The sequence below is a fragment of the Ascaphus truei genome, chromosome 23 (assembly GCF_040206685.1).
Source record: "Ascaphus truei isolate aAscTru1 chromosome 23, aAscTru1.hap1, whole genome shotgun sequence".
In the NCBI taxonomy this organism is placed as follows: Eukaryota; Metazoa; Chordata; class Amphibia; order Anura; family Ascaphidae; genus Ascaphus; species Ascaphus truei.
In genome coordinates this window covers 7428880-7450795 of record NC_134505.1, presented here as the reverse complement: position 1 = coordinate 7450795, position 21916 = coordinate 7428880, and the positions used below count along the sequence as shown (strand labels likewise).

Below are 21916 nucleotides of genomic sequence, written 5' to 3'. Positions count from 1 at the left end.
CGGGGGGTTATTGGGAGTCGGGGGGTTATTGGGAGTATGGGGTTATTGGGAGTAGGGGTTTATTGGGATTGGGGGGTTATTGGGAGTCGGGGGGTTATTGGGATTAGGGGTTATTGGGAGTAGGGGGTTATTGGGAGTAGGGGGTTATTGGGAGTAGGGGGGTTATTGGGAGTAGGGGGGTTATTGGGAGTAGGGGGTTATTGGGAGTAGGGGTTATTGGGAGTAGGGGGTTATTGGGAGTAGGGGGGTTATTGGGAGTAGGGGTGTTATTGGGAGTAGGGGTGTTATTGGGAGTAGGGGTTATTGGGAGTAGGGGGGTTATTGGGAGTAGGGGGGTTATTGGGAGTAGGGGGGTTATTGGGAGTAGGGGGTTATTGGGAGTAGGGGGGTTATTGGGAGTAGGGGGTTATTGGGAGTAGGGGGGTTATTGGGAGTAGGGTGTTAATGGGAGTAGGGGGGTTATTGGGAGTAGGGGGTTATTGGGAGTAGGGGGGTTATTGGGAGTAGGGGGTTATTGGGAACAGGGGGTTATTGGGAGTAGGGGGGGTTATTGGGAGTAAGTGGGTTATTGGGTGCAGAGGAGTTATTGGGAGTAGGGGGTTATTGGGAGTAGGGGGGTTATTGGGAGTCGGGGGGTTATTGGGGTTATTGGGAGTAGGGGGGTTATTGGGAGTAGGGGGTTATTGGGAGTAGGGGGGTTATTGGGAGTAGGGGGGTTATTGGGAGTAGGGGGGTTATTGGGAGTAGGGGGGTTATTGGGAGTAGGGGGGTTATTGGGAGTAGGGGGGTTATTGGGAGTAGGGGGGTTATTGGGAGTAGGGTGTTAATGGGAGTAGGGTGTTAATGGGAGTAGGGTGTTATTGGGAGAAGGGGGTTATTGGGAGTAGGGGGGTATTGGGAGTAGGGGGGTTATTGGGAGTCGGGGGGTTATTGGGAGTCGGGGGGTTATTGGGAGTAGGGGGGTTATTGGGAGTAGGGGGGTTATTGGGAGTAGGGTGTTAATGGGAGTAGGGTGTTATTGGGAGTAGGGGGTTATTGGGAGTAGGGGAGTTATTGGCAGTAGGGGGTTATTGGGAGTAGGGGGGTTATTGGGAGTAGGGGGGTTATTGGGAGTAGGGGGTTATTGGGAGTAGGGGGTTATTGGGAGTAGGGGGGTTATTGGGAGTAGGGGAGTTATTGGGAGTAGGGGGGTTATTGGGAGTAGGGGGGTTATTGGGAGTAGGGGGGTTATTGGGAGTAGGGGGGTTATTGGGAACAGGGGGTTATTGGGAGCAGGGGGGATTATTGGGAGCAGGGGGGGTTATTGGGAGCAAGGGGGGTTATTGGGAGCAGGGGGTTTATTGGGAGCAGGGGGGGTTATTGGGAGCAGGGGGGTTTATTGGGTGCAGAGGGGGAGCACACGCCCCATACACGCGGACGCCCCATACACGCGGACGCCCCATACACGCGGGCGCCCCATACACGCGGACGCCCCATACACGCGGGCGCCCCATACACGCGGACGCCCCATACACGCGGACGCCCCATACACGCGGACGCCCCATACACGCGGGCGCCCCATACACGCGGACGCCCCATACACGCGGACGCCCCATACACGCGGACGCCCCATACACGCGGACGCCCCATACACGCGGGCGCCCCATACACGCGGACGCCCCATACACGCGGACGCCCCATACACGCGGGCGCCCCATACACGCGGACGCCCCATACACGCGGACGCCCCATACACGCGGGCGCCCCATACACGCGGACGCCCCATACACGCGGACGCCCCATACACGCGGGCGCCCCATACACACGGGCGCCCCATACACACGGACGCCCCATACACACGGGCGCCCCATGCACACGGACGCCCCATACACACGGGCGCCCCATACACACACTTGTTTGTGGTTATTTATGTTTCCATCTGTCTGTAGCTATGTCTGTCTATGCACACCCCAACCCATTCCCCACATCACCCCAACCCCTTCCCCACATCACCCCAACCCCTTCCCCACATCACCCCAACCCGTTCCCCACATCACCCGAACCCCTTCCCCACATCACCCCAACCCCTTCCCCACATCACCCCAACCCCTTCCCCACATCACCCCAACCCCTTCCCCACATCACCCCAACCCGTTCCCCACATCACCCCAACCCCTTCCCCACATCACCCCAACCCATTCCCCACATCACCCCAACCCCTTCCCCACATCACCCCAACCCGTTCCCCACATCACCCCAACCCGTTCCCCACATCACCCCAACCCCTTCCCCACATCACCCCAACCCGTTCCCCACATCACCCCAACCCCTTCCCCACATCACCCCAACCCATTCCCCACATCACCCCAACCCCTTCCCCACATCACCCCAACCCGTTCCCCACATCACCCCAACCCGTTCCCCACATCACCCCAACCCCTTCCCCACATCACCCCAACCCATTCCCCACATCACCCCAACCCCTTCCCCACATCACCCCAACCCGTTCCCCACATCACCCCAACCCGTTCCCCACATCACCCCAACCCGTTCCCCACATCACCCCAACCCCTTCCCCACATCACCCCAACCCGTCCCCACATCACCCCCAACCCGTTCCCCACATCACCCCAACCCATTCCCCACATCACCCCCAACCCCTCCCCCACATCACCCCAACCCCTCCCCCACATCACCCCAACCCATTCCCCACATCACCCCCCAACCCTCCCCCACATCACCCCAACCCATTCCCCACATCACCCCCAACCCTCCCCCACATCACCCCAACCCATTCCCCACATCACCCCAACCCATTCCCACATCACCCCCAACCCCTCCCCCACATCACCCCAACCCATTCCCCACATCACCCCAACCCCTTCCCACATCACCCCAATCCCTTCCCCACATCACCCCCAACCCATTCCCCACATCACCCCCAACCCCTTCCCACATCACCCCAACCCCTTCCCCACATCACCCCCAACCCCTTCCCCACATCACCCAATCCCTTCCCCACATAACCCCAACCCCTTCCCCACATCACCCCAATCCCTTCCCCACATCACCCCCAACCCCTTCCCCACATCACCCCAACCCCTTCCCCACATCACCCAATCCTTCCCCACATAACCCCCAACCCATTCCCCACATCACCCCCAACCCCTTCCCCACCATCACCCCAACCCATTCCCCACATCACCCCCAACCCCTTCCCCACATCACCCCAACCCCTTCCCCACATCACCCCAACCCATTCCCCACATCACCCGAACCCCTTCCCCACATCACCCCCCAATCCTTCCCCACATCACCTCCCAACCCCTTCCCCACATCACTCCCCCCCAACCCCTTCCCCACATCACCCCAGCCCCTTCCCCACATCACCCCCCCAACCCCTTCCCCAGGTCACCCCCAATCCCTTCCCCACATAAACCCCCCAACCCCTTCCCCAGATCACCCCCAGCCCCTTCCCACCACACCCCCCTCTGTCCCTGACAACCCCCTCTAACCTCCCGTACCCTCTCCTTCTAGATGTGTGCCACGGACAAAGCCCTCGATTACGACCGCGATTTCCGTATCCGCCATTACGCCGGAGACGTTGTGTGAGTCCCGATATCTGGGGGGGGCTCGGGGGCGGGACTGAGGGGTTTGCAGAGCTATTTACCCCTGGCTCAAGCTTGTGAGGGTTTGAGGTCCCGGTACGGGGGTGCTAACAGACCTGTCACCCCGGCCCCCCACCTCTTGTCCTCCCGTCACAGTTACTCCGTGGTGGGCTTCATCGATAAGAACAAGGACACCCTTTTCCAGGACTTCAAGAGGCTGATGTACAACAGGTGAGGGCAGCCACGGGAGCTTGCACTCTGATTCTGCTCCGATCCAGTCATACACACACACACAGACATGTACACATATATACGATACGTGTTGTGATGCCTCCGTCACGTTGTGGGGTCTTTTGTCCCATATTCAAGGCTGGAAACCTCTAGAGTTCGTTGAACGGGGTTTTATTTACAGAGGATAAACAAAACTGTAGGCACACTGGCCCTTTAAGGAAACAAAGCATAAAACAAAAACCCTACTCCTATTTAGGAGACTGTCTACACAGCAGGTCCCTCTCTAATTGGCTGGCCAGCTAAACTGGTTACCAGCCCAAAGCACACTCCTGTTTAGAGTTCTAGTATATGCAACAATATCAAAAGTCCTTAGGCACAGAAATGTATATTATTAAGTCCTTATCTGTTGTCGGGGACTCGGTCCCAAGACAGTCAAGGAAATCCCTATGGCTCCTTTCCTGGAACCAGTGTCACGTGTGATGTGTGAATAGCTCCAGTTAGCTTTAACTCAGCCCCCTTTCCAAAGCACATCAAGTCCTGCTATATTTTCTTCACTTTATTGGAAAAGCATGATTCATATACAGGCACTTGTGGATGGTATGATGTGGTGAGAGAGTGCTTCTCTGTGGGTGCTTTGTAGTTAGGGGCAGGTAAAAAAGAAATGGCCTTGCCAATGGGGATATAGCAGGAGTACTCACTCAGCCAGAGTCAGGAAGGAAAAAGAAGTGGGTACTGCTTGTAACACAGGAATAGGGTCAAGCTAAACTAGCTGTGAAAACAGACATGGGAGAATGGAAAAGTCCATTTAACTTGGAGGACTGGAGAGATAAAGGTATCTAAATGTATCCAATCCATCTGCACTAGGAGTGAAGCTGCAGGGAAAGCTTACAACCAAAAAGCTAGCAGGCAGAGCTGCAAGTGGGGGGGGGGGGGGGGGGTAAACAGAGGGAGCAGAAATGGAAATTCCTGTTCCAGGACAGTTCCATGCTCATTTGCATGTCTTAGACAGGTCTGCAACCCCCGCCTTTCACCATTATCACCCAGCATACAGTGCTTCCACTGCAGCAAGGGATTCTGGGAAATGACATGCAAATGAGCACACAATGTGTCACCTTTTGCTTCAAAACCATGTCAAACCATCTCCCCCCTCTCTCTCTCTTCTCCCCACCCCCCCCTCTACCCTCTCTCTCTCTTCTCCCGCCCCTCTGCCCTCTCTCTCCCCTTTCTCTCTTACCCCTCCCCTCTTTCTCTCTCCCCCTCCCTTCTTTCTCTCACTCCCCCCCACCCTCTCTCTCCCCTTTCCCTGTCTCTCTCTGTCTCCCTCTCTCCCCTGCCTCTCTCTCTTCTTTTCTCCCCCTGCCCCCCCTATCTTTAACGTCTCTCTCTACCCCTCACCCCCCTCTCTCCCCACCCCCCGCCCCCATCTCCTCCCAGTTCTAACCCCGTGCTGAAGATGATGTGGCCTGAGGGGAAGTTGAGCATCACGGAGGTCACCAAACGACCCCCCACCGCTGCCACCCTCTTCAAGAACTCCATGATCGCTCTGGTGGACAACCTCGCCTCCAAGGTATGGGCCTTGCCCCGCCCCCTGTGACATCATTTGACGCCATGTCTGTGTGTGACATCATCACAGACCATGGCTCCTTTGTAATGTGACCTCATCACCCAGTGTCACACACACACGTCTCAGTCCCGTCGGGCGCAGGCCCCGCCCCCCCGCAGTTCCGTGCGGCGCCTTTCTTGGGTGCAGGCCCCGCCCCCCGCAGTGCCGTGCGGCGCCTTTCTCGGGCGCAAGCCCCGCCCCCTCCCCCTCCCCCCCCCCCCCCCGCAGTTCCGTGCGGCGCTGCACCCTATGGGTGAGGGGGTGTGGTGTGGTACGGGTGAGGGGGGGTTGTATGGTATGGGTGAGGGGGGGTGGTGTGGTATGGGTGAGGGGGGGTGGTGTGGTATGGGTGAGGGGGGGTGGTGTGGTATGGGTGAGGGGGTGTGGTGTGGTATGGGTGAGGGGGGGTGGTGTGGTATGGGTGAGGGGGGGTGGTGTGGTACGGGTGAGGGGGGGTGGTGTGGTATGGGTGAGGGGGGGTGGTGTGGTATGGGTGAGGGGGGGTGGTGTGGTATGGGTGATGGGGGTGGTGTGGTATGGGTAATGGGGGGTGGTGTGGTATGGGTGAGGGGGGGTGGTGTGGTATGGGTGAGGGGGGGTGGTGTGGTATGGGTGAGGGGGGGTGGTGTGGTATGGGTGAGGGGGGGTGGGCTCCCGGCCGTCCGTTCCGCCGCTTGGTCCCGGCCGGTTGCGGAGGGGAGGCAGGAGGTGGTGTGTGGTGTGGTGCTGTGTGTGGTGCTGTGTGGAGGGGAGGCAGCGGTTTGGGCGGGAGGTGGTGTGTGTGTGTGTGTGTGTGTGTGTGTGTGTGTGGCAGTTGGGTGAGGCGGCAGAGCCACCAATCTGATTGGCCAGAGGCTGGACCAATCAAATTCACCACATGTCGTTTCAACCCAATCTGATTGGCCAGATGTCGTTTCAACCCCACAACTTTCAAATTTATATATTAAGATATATATATATGTATGTATGTATCACTTGCGAGCACATTCACATGTCATTTCCCAGAATCCCTTGCTGCAGTGGGAGCACTGCATGCTGGGGTTAACGGGTGAAAGGCGGGCTGCAGACCTGTGAGTGTGCTCACAATTGATATTCTTTATTGGCTATGTGCTAACGGGGGAGGTTTTCTGTCGCCTTTTTCACCCACCATAACTTAAAATGTTTCCCCCTCTCCCCCCCTCTCCCTCTCTCCCCCTTTCTCTCTCTCCCTCTCCCCCCCCCCTCCCAGGAGCCTTACTACGTGCGCTGCATTAAGCCGAACGATAAGAAGTCCCCAGCGCTGTTTGACGCTGAGCGCTGCCGCCACCAGGTGGAGTACTTGGGTTTGCTGGAGAATGTTCGGGTCCGACGCGCTGGGTTCGCCTACCGGCAGGTGTACGAGAGGTTCCTGCACAGGTGAGGGGTCTTCCTGTGCAGCGCCACGCCACCTACCCACTGCAAGGCCACGCCACCTACCCTCTGCAAGGCCACGCCACCTACCCACTGCAAGGCCACGCCACCTACCCACTGCAAGGCCACGCCACCTACCCACTGCAAGGCCACGCCACCTACCCACTGCAAGGCCACGCCACCTACCCACTGCAAGGCCACGCCACCTACCCACTGCAAGGCCACGCCACCTACCCACTGCAAGGCCACGCCACCTACCCACTGCAAGGCCACGCCACCTACCCACTGCAAGGCCACGCCACCTACCCACTGCAAGGCCACGCCACCTACCCACTGCAAGGCCACGCCACCTACCCACTGCAAGGCCACGCCACCTACCCACTTCAGTGCCACGCCACCTACCCACTGCAAGGCCACGCTATCCACCCTCTGCAGTGCCACGCCACCTACCCACTGCAAGGCCACGCCACCTACCACTGCAGTGCCACGCCACCTACGCACTGCAGTGCCACGCCACCTACCCACTGCAGTGCCACGCCACCTACCCACTGCAAGGTCACGCTATCCACCCTCTGCAGTGCCACGCCACCTACCCACTGCAAGGCCATGCTATCCACCCTCTGCAGTGCCACACCACCCACGCTCTGCAGTGCCACGCCACCTACCCACTGCAAGGCCACGCTATCCACCCTCTGCAGTGCCACGGCACGTACCCACTGCAAGGCCATGCTATCCACCCTCTGCAGTGCCACACCACCCACGCTCTGCAGTGCCACGCCACCTACCCACTGCAAGGCCACACTATCCACCCTCTGCAGTGCCACGCCACCTACCCACTGCAGTGCCACGCCATCCACCCTCTGCAGTGCCACACCACCTACCCACTGCAAGGCCACGCTATCCACCCTCTGCAGTGCCACACCACCCACCCTCTGCAGTGCCACGCCACCTACCCACTGCAAGGCCACGCTATCCACCCTCTGCAGTGCCACGGCACGTACCCACTGCAAGGCCATGCTATCCACCCTCTGCAGTGCCACGCCACCTACCCACTGCAAGGCCACACTATCCACCCTCTGCAGTGCCACGCCACCTACCCACTGCAAGGCCACACTATCCACCCTCTGCAGTGCCACGCCATCCACCCTCTGCAGTGCCACACCACCCACGCTCTGCAGTACCACGCCATCCACCCTCTGCAGTACCACGCCATCCACCCTCTGTAGTGGCATGCTAGCCACCCTCTGCAGTGTCACACCATCCACCCTCTGCAGTGCCACGCCATCCACCCTCTGCAGTGCCACGCCACCTACCCACTGCAAGGCCACGCCATCCACCCTCTGCAGTGCCACACCACCCACGCTCTGCAGTGCCACGCCACCTACCCACTGCAGTGCCACGCCACCTACCAACTGCAAGGCCACGCCACCTACCAACTGCAAGGCCACGCTATCCACCCTCTGCAGTTCCACGCCACCTACCCACTGCAAGGCCACGCCATCCACCCTCTGCAGTGCCACACCACCCACGCTCTGCAGTGCCACGCCACCAACCCACTGCAAGGCCACACCATCCACCCACTGCAGTGCCACGCCACCTACCCACTGCAGTGCCACGCCATCCACCCTCTGCAGTGCCACACCACCCACGCTCTGCAGTGCCACGCCACCTACCCACTGCAAGGCCACGCTATCCACCCTCTGCAGTGCCACGCCACCAACCCACTGCAAGGCCACACCATCCACCCACTGCAGTGCCACGCCACATACCCACTGCAGTGCCACGCCATCCACCCTCTGCAGTGCCAAACCACCCACGCTCTGCAGTGCCACGCCACCTACCCACTGCAAGGCCACGCTATCCACCCTCTGCAGTGCCACGCCACCTACCCACTGCAAGGCCATGCTATCCACCCACTGCAGTGCCACACCACCCACGCTCTGCAGTGCCACGCCACCTACCCACTGCAAGGCCACGCTATCCACCCTCTGCAGTGCCACGCCACCTACCCACTGCAAGGCCATGCTATCCACCCACTGCAGTGCCACACCACCCACGCTCTGCAGTGCCACGCCACCTACCCACTGCAAGGCCACACCATCCACCCACTGCAGTGCCACGCCACCTACCCTCTGCAGTGCCACGCCACCTACCCACTGCAAGGCCACACCATCCACCCACTGCAGTGCCACGCCACCTACCTCTGCAGTGCCACGCCACCTACCCACTGCAAGGCCACGCCATCCACCCTCTGCAGTGCCACACCACCCACGCTCTGCAGTGCCACGCCACCTACCCACTGCAGTGCCACGCCATCCACCCTCTGCAGTACCACGCCACCCACCCTCTGCAGTACCACACCATCCACCCTCTGCAGTACCACGCCATCCACCCTCTGTAGTGCCATGCTAGCCACCCTCTGCAGTGCCACACCATCCACCCTGTGCAGTGCCACATCACCTACCCACTGCAATGCCACGCCATCACCCTCTGCAGTGCCACACCATCCACCCTCTACAGTGCCACGCCATCCACCCACTGCAGTGCCACACCATCCATCCTCTACAGTGCCACATCACCTACTCACTGCAGTGCCATGCCATCCACCCTCTGCAATACCATCTCCTGAGCCTCTCATCGCCCTGGTAATAACATTATTTGGCCATATTGTCCCACGCCCGGCCATCTCCTGAGCGTCTCATCGCCCTGGTAATACCGTTATGTGTCCATGTTGTCCGACCCCCGGCCATCTCCTGAGCCTCTCATCGCCCTGGTAATACCGTTATGTGTCCATGTTGTCCGACCCCCGGCCATCTCCTGAGCCTCTCATCGCCCTGGTAATAACATTATTTGGCCATATTGTCCCACGCCCGGCCATCTCCTGAGTGTCTCATCGCCCTGGTAATAACATTATTTGGCCATATTGTCCCACGCCCGGCCATCTCCTGAGCGTCTCATCGCCCTGGTAATACCGTTATTTGGCCATATTGTCCGACCCCCGGCCATCTCCTGAGTGTCTCGTCGCCCTGGTAATACCATTATTTGGCCATGTTGTCCGACCCCCGGCCATCTCCTGAGCGTCTCATCGCCCTGGTAATACCATTATTTGGCCATATTGTCCGACCCCCGGCTATCTCCTGAGCGTCTCATCGCCCTGGTAATACCATTATTTGTCCATATTGTCCGACCCCCGGCCATCTCCTGAGCGTCTCATCGCCCTGGTAATACCATTATTTGTATATATTGTCAGACACCCGACCATCTCCTGAGCCTCTCATCGCCCTGGTAATACCATTATTTGGCCATATTGTCCGACGCTCGGCCATCTCCTGAGTGTCTCGTCGCCCTGGTAATACCATTATTTGTCCGACCTCCGGCCATCTCCTGAGTGTCTCATCGCCCTGGTAATACCATTATGTGGCCATATTGTCCGACCCCCGGCCACCTCCTGAGCGTCTCATCGCCCTGGTAATACCATTATGTGGCCATATTGTCCGACCCCCGGCCACCTCCTGAGCGTCTCATCGCCCTGGTAATACCATTATGTGGCCATATTGTCCCACGCCCGGCCATCTCCTGAGCCTCTCATCGCCCTGGTAATACCATTATTTGGCCATATTGTCCGACGCTCGGCCATCTCCTGAGCGTCTCATCGCCCTGGTAATACCGTTATGTGGCCATATTGTCCCACGCCCGGCCATCTCCTGAGCGTCTCATCGCCCTGGTAATACCATTATGTGTCCATGTTGTCCGACCCCCGGCCATCTCCTGAGCGTCTCATCGCCCTGGTAATACCATTATTTGGCCATGTTGCCCGACGCTCGGACCATCTCCCCCGGGCGCCTCAACGCTCTCCCCCCCGCCCCACAGGTACAAGATGATATCCGAGCTCACCTGGCCCAACCACGACCTCCGCTCGGACCGGGCGGCCGTGCAGAAGCTGGTGGAGCACTGCGGCTTCCACCACGACGTCGCCTACGGCAACACCAAGCTCTTCATCCGCACGCCCCGCACCCTCTTCTCCCTGGAGGAGAAGCGCAGCGAGATGCTCGTGCGGATCATTCTCTTCATGCAGAAGGTGAGAGTCGGGGGGTGAGCAAGTAGGACCCCTTCATTTCGGGCTTCGCCCAGACTCATACAGCCTTCAATGGTTGGATGTATGTTACATAACTATCTGTAGTGAGGCCCCCTTCTCCCTGTGTCACTGTGTCACCCTGCGGGGGGAGGGACAGACTCCATGTCCCATAGCTCCCTTCTGTCTGTGACACTGTGTCACCCTGCGGGGGGAGGGACAGACGCCATGTCCCATAGCTCCCTTCTCCCTGTGTCACTGTGTCACCCTGCGGGGGGAGGGACAGACTCCATGTCCCATAGCTCCCTTCTTCCTGTGTCACTGTGTCACCCTGCGGGGGGAGGGACAGACTCCATGTCCCATAGCTCCCTTCTGCCTGTGTCACTGTGTCACCCTGCGGGGGGAGGGACAGACTCCATGTCCCATAGCTCCCTTCTCCCTGTGTCACTGTGTCACCCTGTGGGGGGAGGGACAGACTCCATGTCCCATAGCTCCCTTCTCCCTGTGTCACTGTGTCACCCTGCGGGGGGAGGGACAGACTCCATGTCCCATAGCTCCCTTCTTCCTGTGTCACTGTGTCACCCTGCGGGGGGAGGGACAGACTCCGTGTCCCATAGCTCCCTTCTGTCTGTGTCACTGTGTCACCCTGCGGGGGGAGGGACAGACTCCGTGTCCCATAGCTCCCTTCTGCCTGTGTCACTGTGTCACCCTGCGGGGGGAGGGACAGACCCCATGTCCCATAGCTCCCTTCTGCCTGTGTCACTGTGTCACCCTGCGGGGGGAGGGACAGACTCCATGTCCCATAGCTCCCTTCTGCCTGTGTCACTGTGTCACCCTGCGTGGGAAGGGACAGACTCACTGTCCCATAGCTCCCTTCTGTCTGTGTCACTGTGTCACCCTGGGGGGGAGGGACAGACCCCATGTCCCATAGCTCCCTTCTCCCTGTGTCACCCTGCGGGGGGAGGGACAGACTCCATGTCACATAGCTCCCTTCTCCCTGTGTCACTGTGTCACCCTGCGGGGGGAGGGACAGACTCCATGTCTCATAGCTCCCTTCTGCCTGTGTCACTGTGTCACCCTGCGGGGGGAGGGACAGACTCCATGTCCCATAGCTCCCTTCTGCCTGTGTCACTGTGTCACCCTGCGGGGGGAGGGACAGACTCCATGTCCCATAGCTCCCTTCTGTCTGTGTCACTGTGTCACCCTGCGGGGGGAGGGACAGACTCCATGTCCCATAGCTCCCTTCTCCCTGTGTTACTGTGTCACCCTGCGGGGGGAGGGACAGACTCCATGTCCCATAGCTCCCTTCTGTCTGTGTCACTGTGTCACCCTGCGGGGGGGGGGGACCCCATGTCCCATAGCTCCCTTCTCCCTGTGTCACTGTGTCACCCTGCGGGGGAGGGACAGACTCCATGTCCCATAGCTCCCTTTTCCCTGTGTCACTGTGTCACCCTGCGGGGGGAGGGACAGACCCCATGTCCCATAGCTCCCTTCTCCCTGTGTCACTGTGTCACCCTGCGGGGGGAGGGACAGACTCCATGTCCCATAGCTCCCTTCTGTCTGTGTCACTGTGTCACCCTGCGGGGGGAGGGACAGACTCCATGTCCCATAGCTCCCTTCTCCCTGTGTCACTGTCTCACCCTGCGGGGGGAGGGACAGACTCCATGTCCCATAGCTCCCTTCTCCCTGTGTCACTGTGTCACCCTGCGGGGGGAGGGACAGGCTCCATGTCCCATAGCTCCCTTCTCCCTGTGTCACTGTGTCACCCTGCGGGGGGAGGGACAGACTCCATGTCTCATAGCTCCCTTCTCCCTGTGTCACTGTGTCACCCTGCGGGGGGAGGGACAGACTCCATGTCCCATAGCTCCCTTCTCCCTGTGTCACTGTGTCACCCTGCGGGGGGAGGGACAGACTCCATGTCCCATAGCTCCCTTCTCCCTGTGTCACTGTGTCACCCTGCGGGGGAGGGACAGACTCCATGTCCCATAGCTCCCTTTTCCCTGTGTCACTGTGTCACCCTGCGGGGGGAGGGACAGACCCCATGTCCCATAGCTCCCTTCTCCCTGTGTCACTGTGTCACCCTGCGGGGGGAGGGACAGACTCCATGTCCCATAGCTCCCTTCTGTCTGTGTCACTGTGTCACCCTGCGGGGGGAGGGACAGACTCCATGTCCCATAGCTCCCTTCTGCCTGTGTCACTGTGTCACCCTGCGGGGGGAGGGACAGACTCCATGTCCCATAGCTCCCTTCTCCCTGTGTCACTGTGTCACCCTGCGGGGGGAGGGACAGACTCCATGTCCCATAGCTCCCTTCTGCCTGTGTCACTGTGTCACCCTGCGGGGGGAGGGACAGACTCCATGTCCCATAGCTCCCTTCTCCGTGTGTCACTGTGTCACCCTGCGGGGGGAGGGACAGACTCCATGTCCCATAGCTCCCTTCTGACTGTGTCACCCTGCGGGGGGAGGGACAGACTCCATGTCCCATAGCTCCCTTCTCCCTGTGTCACCCTGCGGGGGGAGGGACAGACTCCATGTCACATAGCGCCCTTCTGTCTGTGTCACTGTGTCACCCTGCGGGGGGAGGGACAGACTCCATGTCCCATAGCTCCCTTCTCCCTGTGTCACTGTGTCACCCTGCGGGGGGAGGGACAGACTCCATGTCCCATAGCTCCCTTCTCCCTGTGTCACTGTCTCACCCTGCGGGGGGAGGGACAGACTCCATGTCCCATAGCTCCCTTCTGCCTGTGTCACTGTGTCACCCTGCGGGGGGAGGGACAGACTCCATGTCCCATAGCTCCCTTCTGCCTGTGTCACTGTGTCACCCTGCGGGGGTGGGACAGACTCCATGTCCCATAGCTCCCTTCTGTCTGTGTCACTGTGTCACCCTGCGGGGGGAGGGACAGACTCCGTGTCCCATAGCTCCCTTCTCCCTGTGTCACTGTGTCACCCTGTGGGGGGAGGGACAGACTCCGTGTCCCATAGCTCCCTTCTCCCTGTGTCACTGTGTCACCCTGCGGGGAGTAGGACAGACTCCATGTCCCATAGCTCCCTTCTGTCTGTGTCACTGTGTCACCCTGTGGGGGGAGGGACAGACTCCATGTCCCATAGCTCCCTTCTCCCTGTGTCACTGTGTCACCCTGCGGGGGGAGGGACAGACTCCGTGTCCCATAGCGCCCTTCTCCCTGTGTCACTGTGTCACCCTGCGGGGGGTAGGACAGACTCCATGTCCCATAGCTCCCTTCTGTCTGTGTCACTGTGTCACCCTGCGGGGGGAGGGACAGACTCCATGTCCCATAGCTCCCTTCTCCCTGTGTCACTGTGTCACCCTGCGGGGGGAGGGACAGACTCCGTGTCCCATAGCGCCCTTCTCCCTGTGTCACTGTGTCACCCTGCGGGGAGTAGGACAGACTCCATGTCCCATAGCTCCCTTCTGTCTGTGTCACTGTGTCACCCTGTGGGGGGAGGGACAGACTCCATGTCCCATAGCTCCCTTCTCCCTGTGTCACTGTGTCACCCTGCGGGGGGAGGGACAGACTCCGTGTCCCATAGCGCCCTTCTCCCTGTGTCACTGTGTCACCCTGCGGGGGGTAGGACAGACTCTATGTCCCATAGCTCCCTTCTGTCTGGGTCACTGTGTCACCCTGCGGGGGGAGGGACAGACTCCATGTCCCATAGCGCCCTTCTCCCTGTGTCACTGTGTCACCCTGCGGGGGGAGGGACAGACTCCATATCCCATAGCTCCCTTCTCCCTGTGTCACTGTGTCACCCTGCGGGGGGAGGGACAGACTCCATGTCCCATAGCTCCCTTCTGTCTGTGTCACTGTGTCACCCTGCGGGGGGAGGGACAGACTCCATGTCCCATAGCTCCCTTCTGTCTGTATCACTGTGTCACCCTGCGGGGGGAGGGACAGGCTCCATGTCCCATAGCTCCCTTCTCCCTGTGTCACTGTGTCACCCTGCGGGGGGAGGGACAGACTCCATGTCCCATAGCTCCCTTCTCCCTGTGTCACTGTGTCACCCTGCGGGGGGAGGGACAGACTCCATGTCCCATAGCTCCCTTCTCCCTGTGTCACTGTGTCACCCTGCGGGGGGAGGGACAGACTCCATGTCCCATAGCTCCCTTCTGTCTGTGACACTGTGTCACCCTGCGGGGGGAGGGACAGACGCCATGTCCCATAGCTCCCTTCTCCCTGTGTCACTGTGTCACCCTGCGGGGGGAGGGACAGACTCCATGTCCCATAGCTCCCTTCTTCCTGTGTCACTGTGTCACCCTGTGGGGGGAGGGACAGACTCCATGTCCCATAGCTCCCTTCTGCCTGTGTCACTGTGTCACCCTGCGGGGGGAGGGACAGACTCCATGTCCCATAGCTCCCTTCTCCCTGTGTCACCCTGCGGGGGGAGGGACAGACTCCATGTCCCTTCTCCCTGTGTCACTGTGTCACCCTGCGGGGGGAGGGACAGACTCCATGTCCCATAGCTCCCTTCTTCCTGTGTCACTGTGTCACCCTGCGGGGGGAGGGACAGACTCCGTGTCCCATAGCTCCCTTCTGTCTGTGTCACTGTGTCACCCTGCGGGGGGAGGGACAGACTCCGTGTCCCATAGCTCCCTTCTGCCTGTGTCACTGTGTCACCCTGCGGGGGGAGGGACAGACCCCATGTCCCATAGCTCCCTTCTGCCTGTGTCACTGTGTCACCCTGCGGGGGGAGGGACAGACTCCATGTCCCATAGCTCCCTTCTGACTGTGTCACTGTGTCACCCTGCGTGGGGAGGGACAGACTCCCTGTCCCATAGCTCCCTTCTGTCTGTGTCACTGTGTCACCCTGCGGGGGGAGGGACAGACCCCATGTCCCATAGCTCCCTTCTCCATGTGTCACCCTGCGGGGGGAGGGACAGACTCCATGCCCCATAACTCCCTTCTCCCTGTGTCACTGTGTCACCCTGCGGGGGGAGGGACAGACTCCATGTCCCATAGCTCCCTTCTCCCTGTGTCACTGTGTCACCCTGCGGGGGGAGGGACAGACTCCATGTCCCATAGCTCCCTTCTGCCTGTGTCACTGTGTCACCCTGCGGGGGGAGGGACAGACCCCATGTCCCATAGCTCCCTTCTGCCTGTGTCACTGTGTCACCCTGCGGGGGGAGGGACAGACTCCATGTCCCATAGCTCCCTTCTCCCTGTGTCACTGTGTCACCCTGCGGGGGGAGGGACAGACTCCATGTCCCATAGCTCCCTTCTGCCTGTGTCACTGTGTCACCCTGCGGGGGGAGGGACAGACTCCATGTCCCATAGCTCCCTTCTCCCTGTGTCACTGTCACCCTGCGGGGGGAGGGACAGACTCCATGTCCCATAGCTCCCTTCTCCCTGCGTCACCCTGCGGGGGGAGGGACAGACTCCATGTCCCATAGCTCCCTTCTCCCTGTTTCACTGTGTCACCCTGCGGGGGGATGGACAGACTCCATGTCTCATAGCTCCCTTCTGCCTGTGTCACTGTGTCACCCTGCGGGGGGAGGGACAGACTCCATGTCCCATAGCTCCCTTCTGCCTGTGTCACTGTGTCACCCTGCGGGGGGAGGGACAGACTCCATGTCCCATAGCTCCCTTCTGCCTGTGTCACTGTGTCACCCTGCGGGGGGAGGGACAGACTCCATGTCCCATAGCTCCCTTCTGCCTGTGTCACTGTGTCACCCTGCGGGGGGAGGGACAGACTCCATGTCCCATAGCTCCCTTCTCCCTGCGTCACCCTGCGGGGGGAGGGACAGACTCCATGTCCCATAGCTCCCTTCTCCCTGTTTCACTGTGTCACCCTGCGGGGGGATGGACAGACTCCATGTCTCATAGCTCCCTTCTGCCTGTGTCACTGTGTCACCCTGCGGGGGGAGGGACAGACTCCATGTCCCATAGCTCCCTTCTGCCTGTGTCACTGTGTCACCCTGCGGGGGGAGGGACAGACTCCATGTCCCATAGCTCCCTTCTGTCTGTGTCACTGTCACCCTGCGGGGGGAGGGACAGGCTCCATGTCCCATAGCTCCCTTCTCCCTGTGTCACTGTGTCACCCTGCGGGGGAGGGACAGACTCCATGTCCCATAGCTCCCTTCTCCCTGTGTCACTGTGTCACCCTGCGGGGGGAGGGACAGACTCCATGTCCCATAGCTCCCTTCTGTCTGTGTCACTGTGTCACCCTGCGGGGGGAGGGACAGACTCCATGTCCCATAGCTCCCTTCTGTCTGTGTCACTGTGTCACCCTGCGGGGGAAGGGACAGACTCCATGTCCCATAGCTCCCTTCTCCCTGTGTCCCTGTGTCACCCTGCGTAGGGAGGGACAGACTCCATGTCCCATAGCTCCCTTCTCCCTGTGTCCCTGTGTCACCCTGCGGGGGGAGGGACAGACTCCATGGCCCATAGCTCCCTTCTCCCTGTGTCACTGTGTCACCCTGCGGGGGGAGGGACAGACTCCATGTCCCATAGCTCCCTTCTGTCTGTGTCACTGTGTCACCCTGCGGGGGGAGGGACAGACTCCATGTCCCATAGCTCCCTTCTGCCTGTGTCACTGTGTCACCCTGCGGGGGAGGGACAGACTCCATGTCCCATAGCTCCCTTCTCCCTATGTCACTATGTCACCCTGCGGGGGGAGGGACAGACTCCATGTCCCATAGCTCCCTTCTCCCTGTGTTACTGTGTCACCCTGCGGGGGGAGGGACAGACTCCATGTCCCATAGCTCCCTTCTCCCTGTGTCACTGTGTCACCCTGTGGGGGGAGGGGCAGACTCCATGTCCCATAGCTCCCTTCTGCCTGTGTCACTGTGTCACCCTGCGGGGGAGGGACAGACTCCATGTCCCATAGCTCCCTTCTCCCTGTGTCACTGTGTCACCCTGCGGGGGGAGGGACAGACTCCATGTCCCATAGCTCCCTTCTGTCTGTGTCACTGTGTCACCCTGCGGGGGGAGGGACAGACCCCATGTCCCATTGCTCCCTTCTCCCTGTGTCACTGTGTCACCCTGCGGGGGGAGGGACAGACTCCATGTCCCATAGCTCCCTTCTCCCTGTGTCACTGTGTCACCCTGCGGGGGGAGGGACAGACTCCACGTCCCATAGCTCCCTTCTCCCTGTGTCACTGTGTCACCCTGCGGGGGGAGGGACAGACTCCATGTCCCATTGCTCCCTTCTCCGTGTCACTGTGTCACCCTGCGGGGGGAGGGACAGACTCCATGTCCCATAGCTCCCTTCTCCCTGTGTCACTGTGTCACCCTGCGGGGGGAGGGACAGACTCCATGTCCCATAGCTCCCTTCTCCCTGTGTCACTGTGTCACCCTGCGGGGGGAAGGACAGACTCCCTGTCCCATAGCTCCCTTCTTCCTGTGTCACTGTGTCACCCTGCGGGGGGAGGGACAGACTCCATGTCCCATATCTCCCTTCTGTCTGTGTCACTGTCACTCTGCGGGGGGAGGGACAGACTCCATGTCCCATAGCTCCCTTCTCCCTGTGTCACCCTGCGGGGGAGGGACAGACTCCATGTCCCATAGCTCCCTTCTCCCTGTGTCCCTGTGTCACCCTGCGGGGGGAGGGACAGACTCCATGTCCCATAGCTCCCTTCTCCCTGTGTCACTGTGTCACCCTGCGGGGGGAGGGACAGACTCCCTGTCCCATAGCTCCCTTCTGTCTGTGTCCCTGTGTCACCCTGCGGGGGGAGGGACAGACTCCCTGTCCCATAGCTCCCTTCTGTCTGTGTCACTGTGTCACCCTGCGGGGGGAGGGACAGACTCCATGTCCCATAGCCCCCTTCTCCCTGTGTCACTGTGTCACCCTGCGGGGGGAGGGACAGACCCCATGTCCCATAGCTCCCTTCTCCCTGTGTCACTGTGTCACCCTGCGGGGGAGGGACAGACTCCATGTCCCATAGCTCCCTTCTCCCTGTGTCACTGTGTCACCCTGCGGGGGGAGGGACAGACCCCATGTCCCATAGCTCCCTTCTCCCTGTGTCACTGTGTCACCCTGCGGGGGGAGGGACAGACTCCATGTCCCATTGCTCCCTTCTCCCTGTGTCACTGTGTCACCCTGCGGGGGGAGGGACAGACCCCATGTCCCATAGCTCCCTTCTCCCTGTGTCACCCTGCGGGGGGAGGGACAGACTCCATGTCCCATAGCTCCCTTCTCCCTGTGTCACTGTGTCACCCTGCGGGGGGAGGGACAGACTCCATGTCCCATTGCTCCCTTCTCCCTGTGTCACTGTGTCACCCTGCGGGGGGAGGGACAGACTCCGTGTCCCATAGCTCCCTTCTCCCTGTGTCACTGTGTCACCCTGCGGGGGGAGAGACAGACTCCATGTCCCATAGCTCCCTTCTCCGTGTCCCTGTGTCACCCTGCGGGGGGAGGGACAGACGCCATGTCCCATAGCTCCCTTCTCCGTGTCCCTGTGTCACCCTGCGGGGGGAGGGGCAGACTCCGTGTCCCATAGCTCCCTTCTCCGTGTCCCTATGTCACCCTGCGGGGGGAGGGGCAGACTCCGTGTCCCATAGCTCCCTTCTCCGTGTCCCTGTGTCACCCTGCCTCTCTCCCCCGGAGCCGTGCCTGGGTAACGTGCTGTGTCCCCCCCTTCTCTGTGCCAGGTGTGGAGGGGAGCCCTGGCACGCCGGCGTTACCGGCGGACGCGCGCCGCTCTCACCATTCTGCGCTGCTACCGGCGGCACAAGGTGAAGTCCTACATCCGCGAGGTGAGCCGGCGGTTCAACGGCGTGCGGAGCAGCAAGGACCACGGCAAGCACGTCACGTGGCCCGTACCACCCAAGGTGCTACGCCGCTTCGAGGAGGCCCTGCAGAGCGTCTATCACAGGTACAGGGCTCTGCAGAGCGTCTATCACAGGTACAGGGCTCTGCAGAGCGTCTATCACAGGTACAGGGCTCTGCAGAGCGTCTATCACAGGTACAGGGCTCTGCAGAGCGTCTATCACAGGTACAGGGCTCTGCAGAGCGTCCATCACAGGTACAGGGCTCTGCAGAGCGTCCATCACAGGTAAAGGGCTCTGCAGAGCGTCTATCACAGGTACAGGGCTCTGCAGAGCGTCTATCACAGGTACAGGGCTCTGCAGAGCATCTATCACAGGTACAGGGCCCTGCAGAGCATCTATCACAGGTACAGGGCTCTGCAGAGCGTCTATCACAGGTACAGGGCCCTGCAGAGCGTCTATCACAGGTACAGGGCTCTGCAGAGCGTCTATCACAGGTACAGGGCTCCGCGGAGCATCTATCACAGGTGCAGGGCTCTGCAGAGCATCTATCACAGGTACAGGGCTCTGCAGAGCGTCTATCACAGGTACAGGGCTCTGCAGAGCATCTATCACAGGTACAGGGCTCTGCAGAGCATCTATCACAGGTACAGGGCTCTGCAGAGCGTCTATCACAGGTACAGGGCCCTGCAGAGCGTCTATCACAGGTACAGGGCTCTGCAGAGCATCTATCACAGGTACAGGGCCCTGCAGAGCGTCTATCACAGGTACAGGGCTCTGCAGAGCGTCTATCACAGGTACAGGGCCCTGCAGAGCATCTATCACAGGTACAGGGCTCTGCAGAGCGTCTATCACAGGTACAGGGCTCTGCAGAGCGTCTATCACAGGTGCAGGGCTCTGCAGAGCGTCTATCACAGGTACAGGGCTCTGCAGAGCGTCTATCACAGGTGCAGGGCTCTGCAGAGCGTCTATCACAGGTACAGGGTTCTGCAGAGCGTCTATCACAGGTGCAGGGCTCTGCAGAGCGTCTATCACAGGTGCAGGGCTCCGCGGAGCATCTATCACAGGTGCAGGGCTCCGCGGAGCATCTATCACAGGTGCAGGGCTCCGCGGAGCGTCTATCACAGGTGCAGGGCTCCGCAGAGCGTCTATCACAGGTGCAGGGCTCCGCAGAGCGTCTATCACAGGTACAGGGCTCTGCAGAGCGTCTATCACAGGTGCAGGGCTCTGCAGAGCGTCTATCACAGGTACAGGGCTCTGCAGAGCGTCTATCACAGGTACAGGGCTCTGCAGAGCGTCTATCACAGGTACAGGGCTCTGCGGAGCGTCTATCACAGGTACAGGGCTCTGCAGAGCGTCTATCACAGGTACAGGGCTCTGCAGAGCATCTATCACAGGTGCAGGGCCCTGCAGAGCGTCTATCACAGGTACAGGGCTCTGCGGAGCGTCTATCACAGGTACAGGGCTCTGCAGAGCGTCTATCACAGGTACAGGGCTCTGCGGAGCGTCTATCACAGGTACAGGGCTCTGCAGAGCGTCTATCACAGGTACAGGGCTCTGCAGAGCGTCCATCACAGGTACAGGGCTCTGCAGAGCGTCCATCACAGGTGCAGGGCCCTGCAGAGCGTCTATCACAGGTACAGGGCTCTGCAGAGCGTCTATCACAGGTACAGGGCTCTGCAGAGCGTCTATCACAGGTACAGGGCTCTGCGGAGCGTCTATCACAGGTACAGGGCTCTGCGGAGCGTCCATCACAGGTACAGGGCTCTGCAGAGCGTCTATCACAGGTACAGGGCTCTGCGGAGCATCACAGGTGCAGGGCTCTGCAGAGCATCTATCACAGGTGCAGGGCTCTGCAGAGCATCACAGGTGCAGGGCTCTGCAGAGCATCTATCACGGGTGCAGGCTCTGCAGAGCGTCACATGTGCAGGGCTCTTCAGAGCATCTATCACAGGTGCAGGGCTCTGCGGAGCATTACAGGTGCAGGGCTCTGCAGAGCATCTATCACAGGTACAGGGCTCTGCAGAGCATCTATCACAGGTGCAGGGCTCTGCAGAGCATCACAGGTACAGGGCTCTGCGGAGCATCTATCACAGGTGCAGGGCTCTGCGGAGCATCACAGGTGCAGGGCTCTGCAGAGCATCTATCACAGGTGCAGGGCTCTGCAGAGCATCTATCACAAGTGCAGGGCTCTGCAGAGCATCTATCACAGGTGCAGGGCTCTGCAGAGCATCTATCACAGGTGCAGGGCTCTGCAGAGCATCTATCACAGGTGCAGGTCTCTGCAGAGCATCTATCACAGGTGCAGGGCTCTGC

The 21916-nt window shown here is 60.2% G+C and overlaps 1 protein-coding gene across 2 annotated transcripts in view; it reads left to right on the top strand.

Moving 5' to 3' along the window:
• The window catches only part of MYO1D (myosin ID), a 122128-nt gene that overhangs the window by 81286 nt on the left and 18926 nt on the right, over positions 1 to 21916 (top strand). For both annotated transcript variants that reach the window (XM_075580396.1, XM_075580397.1), the window contains 6 exons: positions 3517 to 3587; positions 3744 to 3818; positions 5253 to 5385; positions 6650 to 6816; positions 10681 to 10888; positions 19484 to 19707. In XM_075580396.1, coding sequence (XP_075436511.1) covers positions 3517 to 3587; positions 3744 to 3818; positions 5253 to 5385; positions 6650 to 6816; positions 10681 to 10888; positions 19484 to 19707 — 878 coding nt within the window. The remainder of the gene's footprint in view (positions 1 to 3516; positions 3588 to 3743; positions 3819 to 5252; positions 5386 to 6649; positions 6817 to 10680; positions 10889 to 19483; positions 19708 to 21916) is intronic.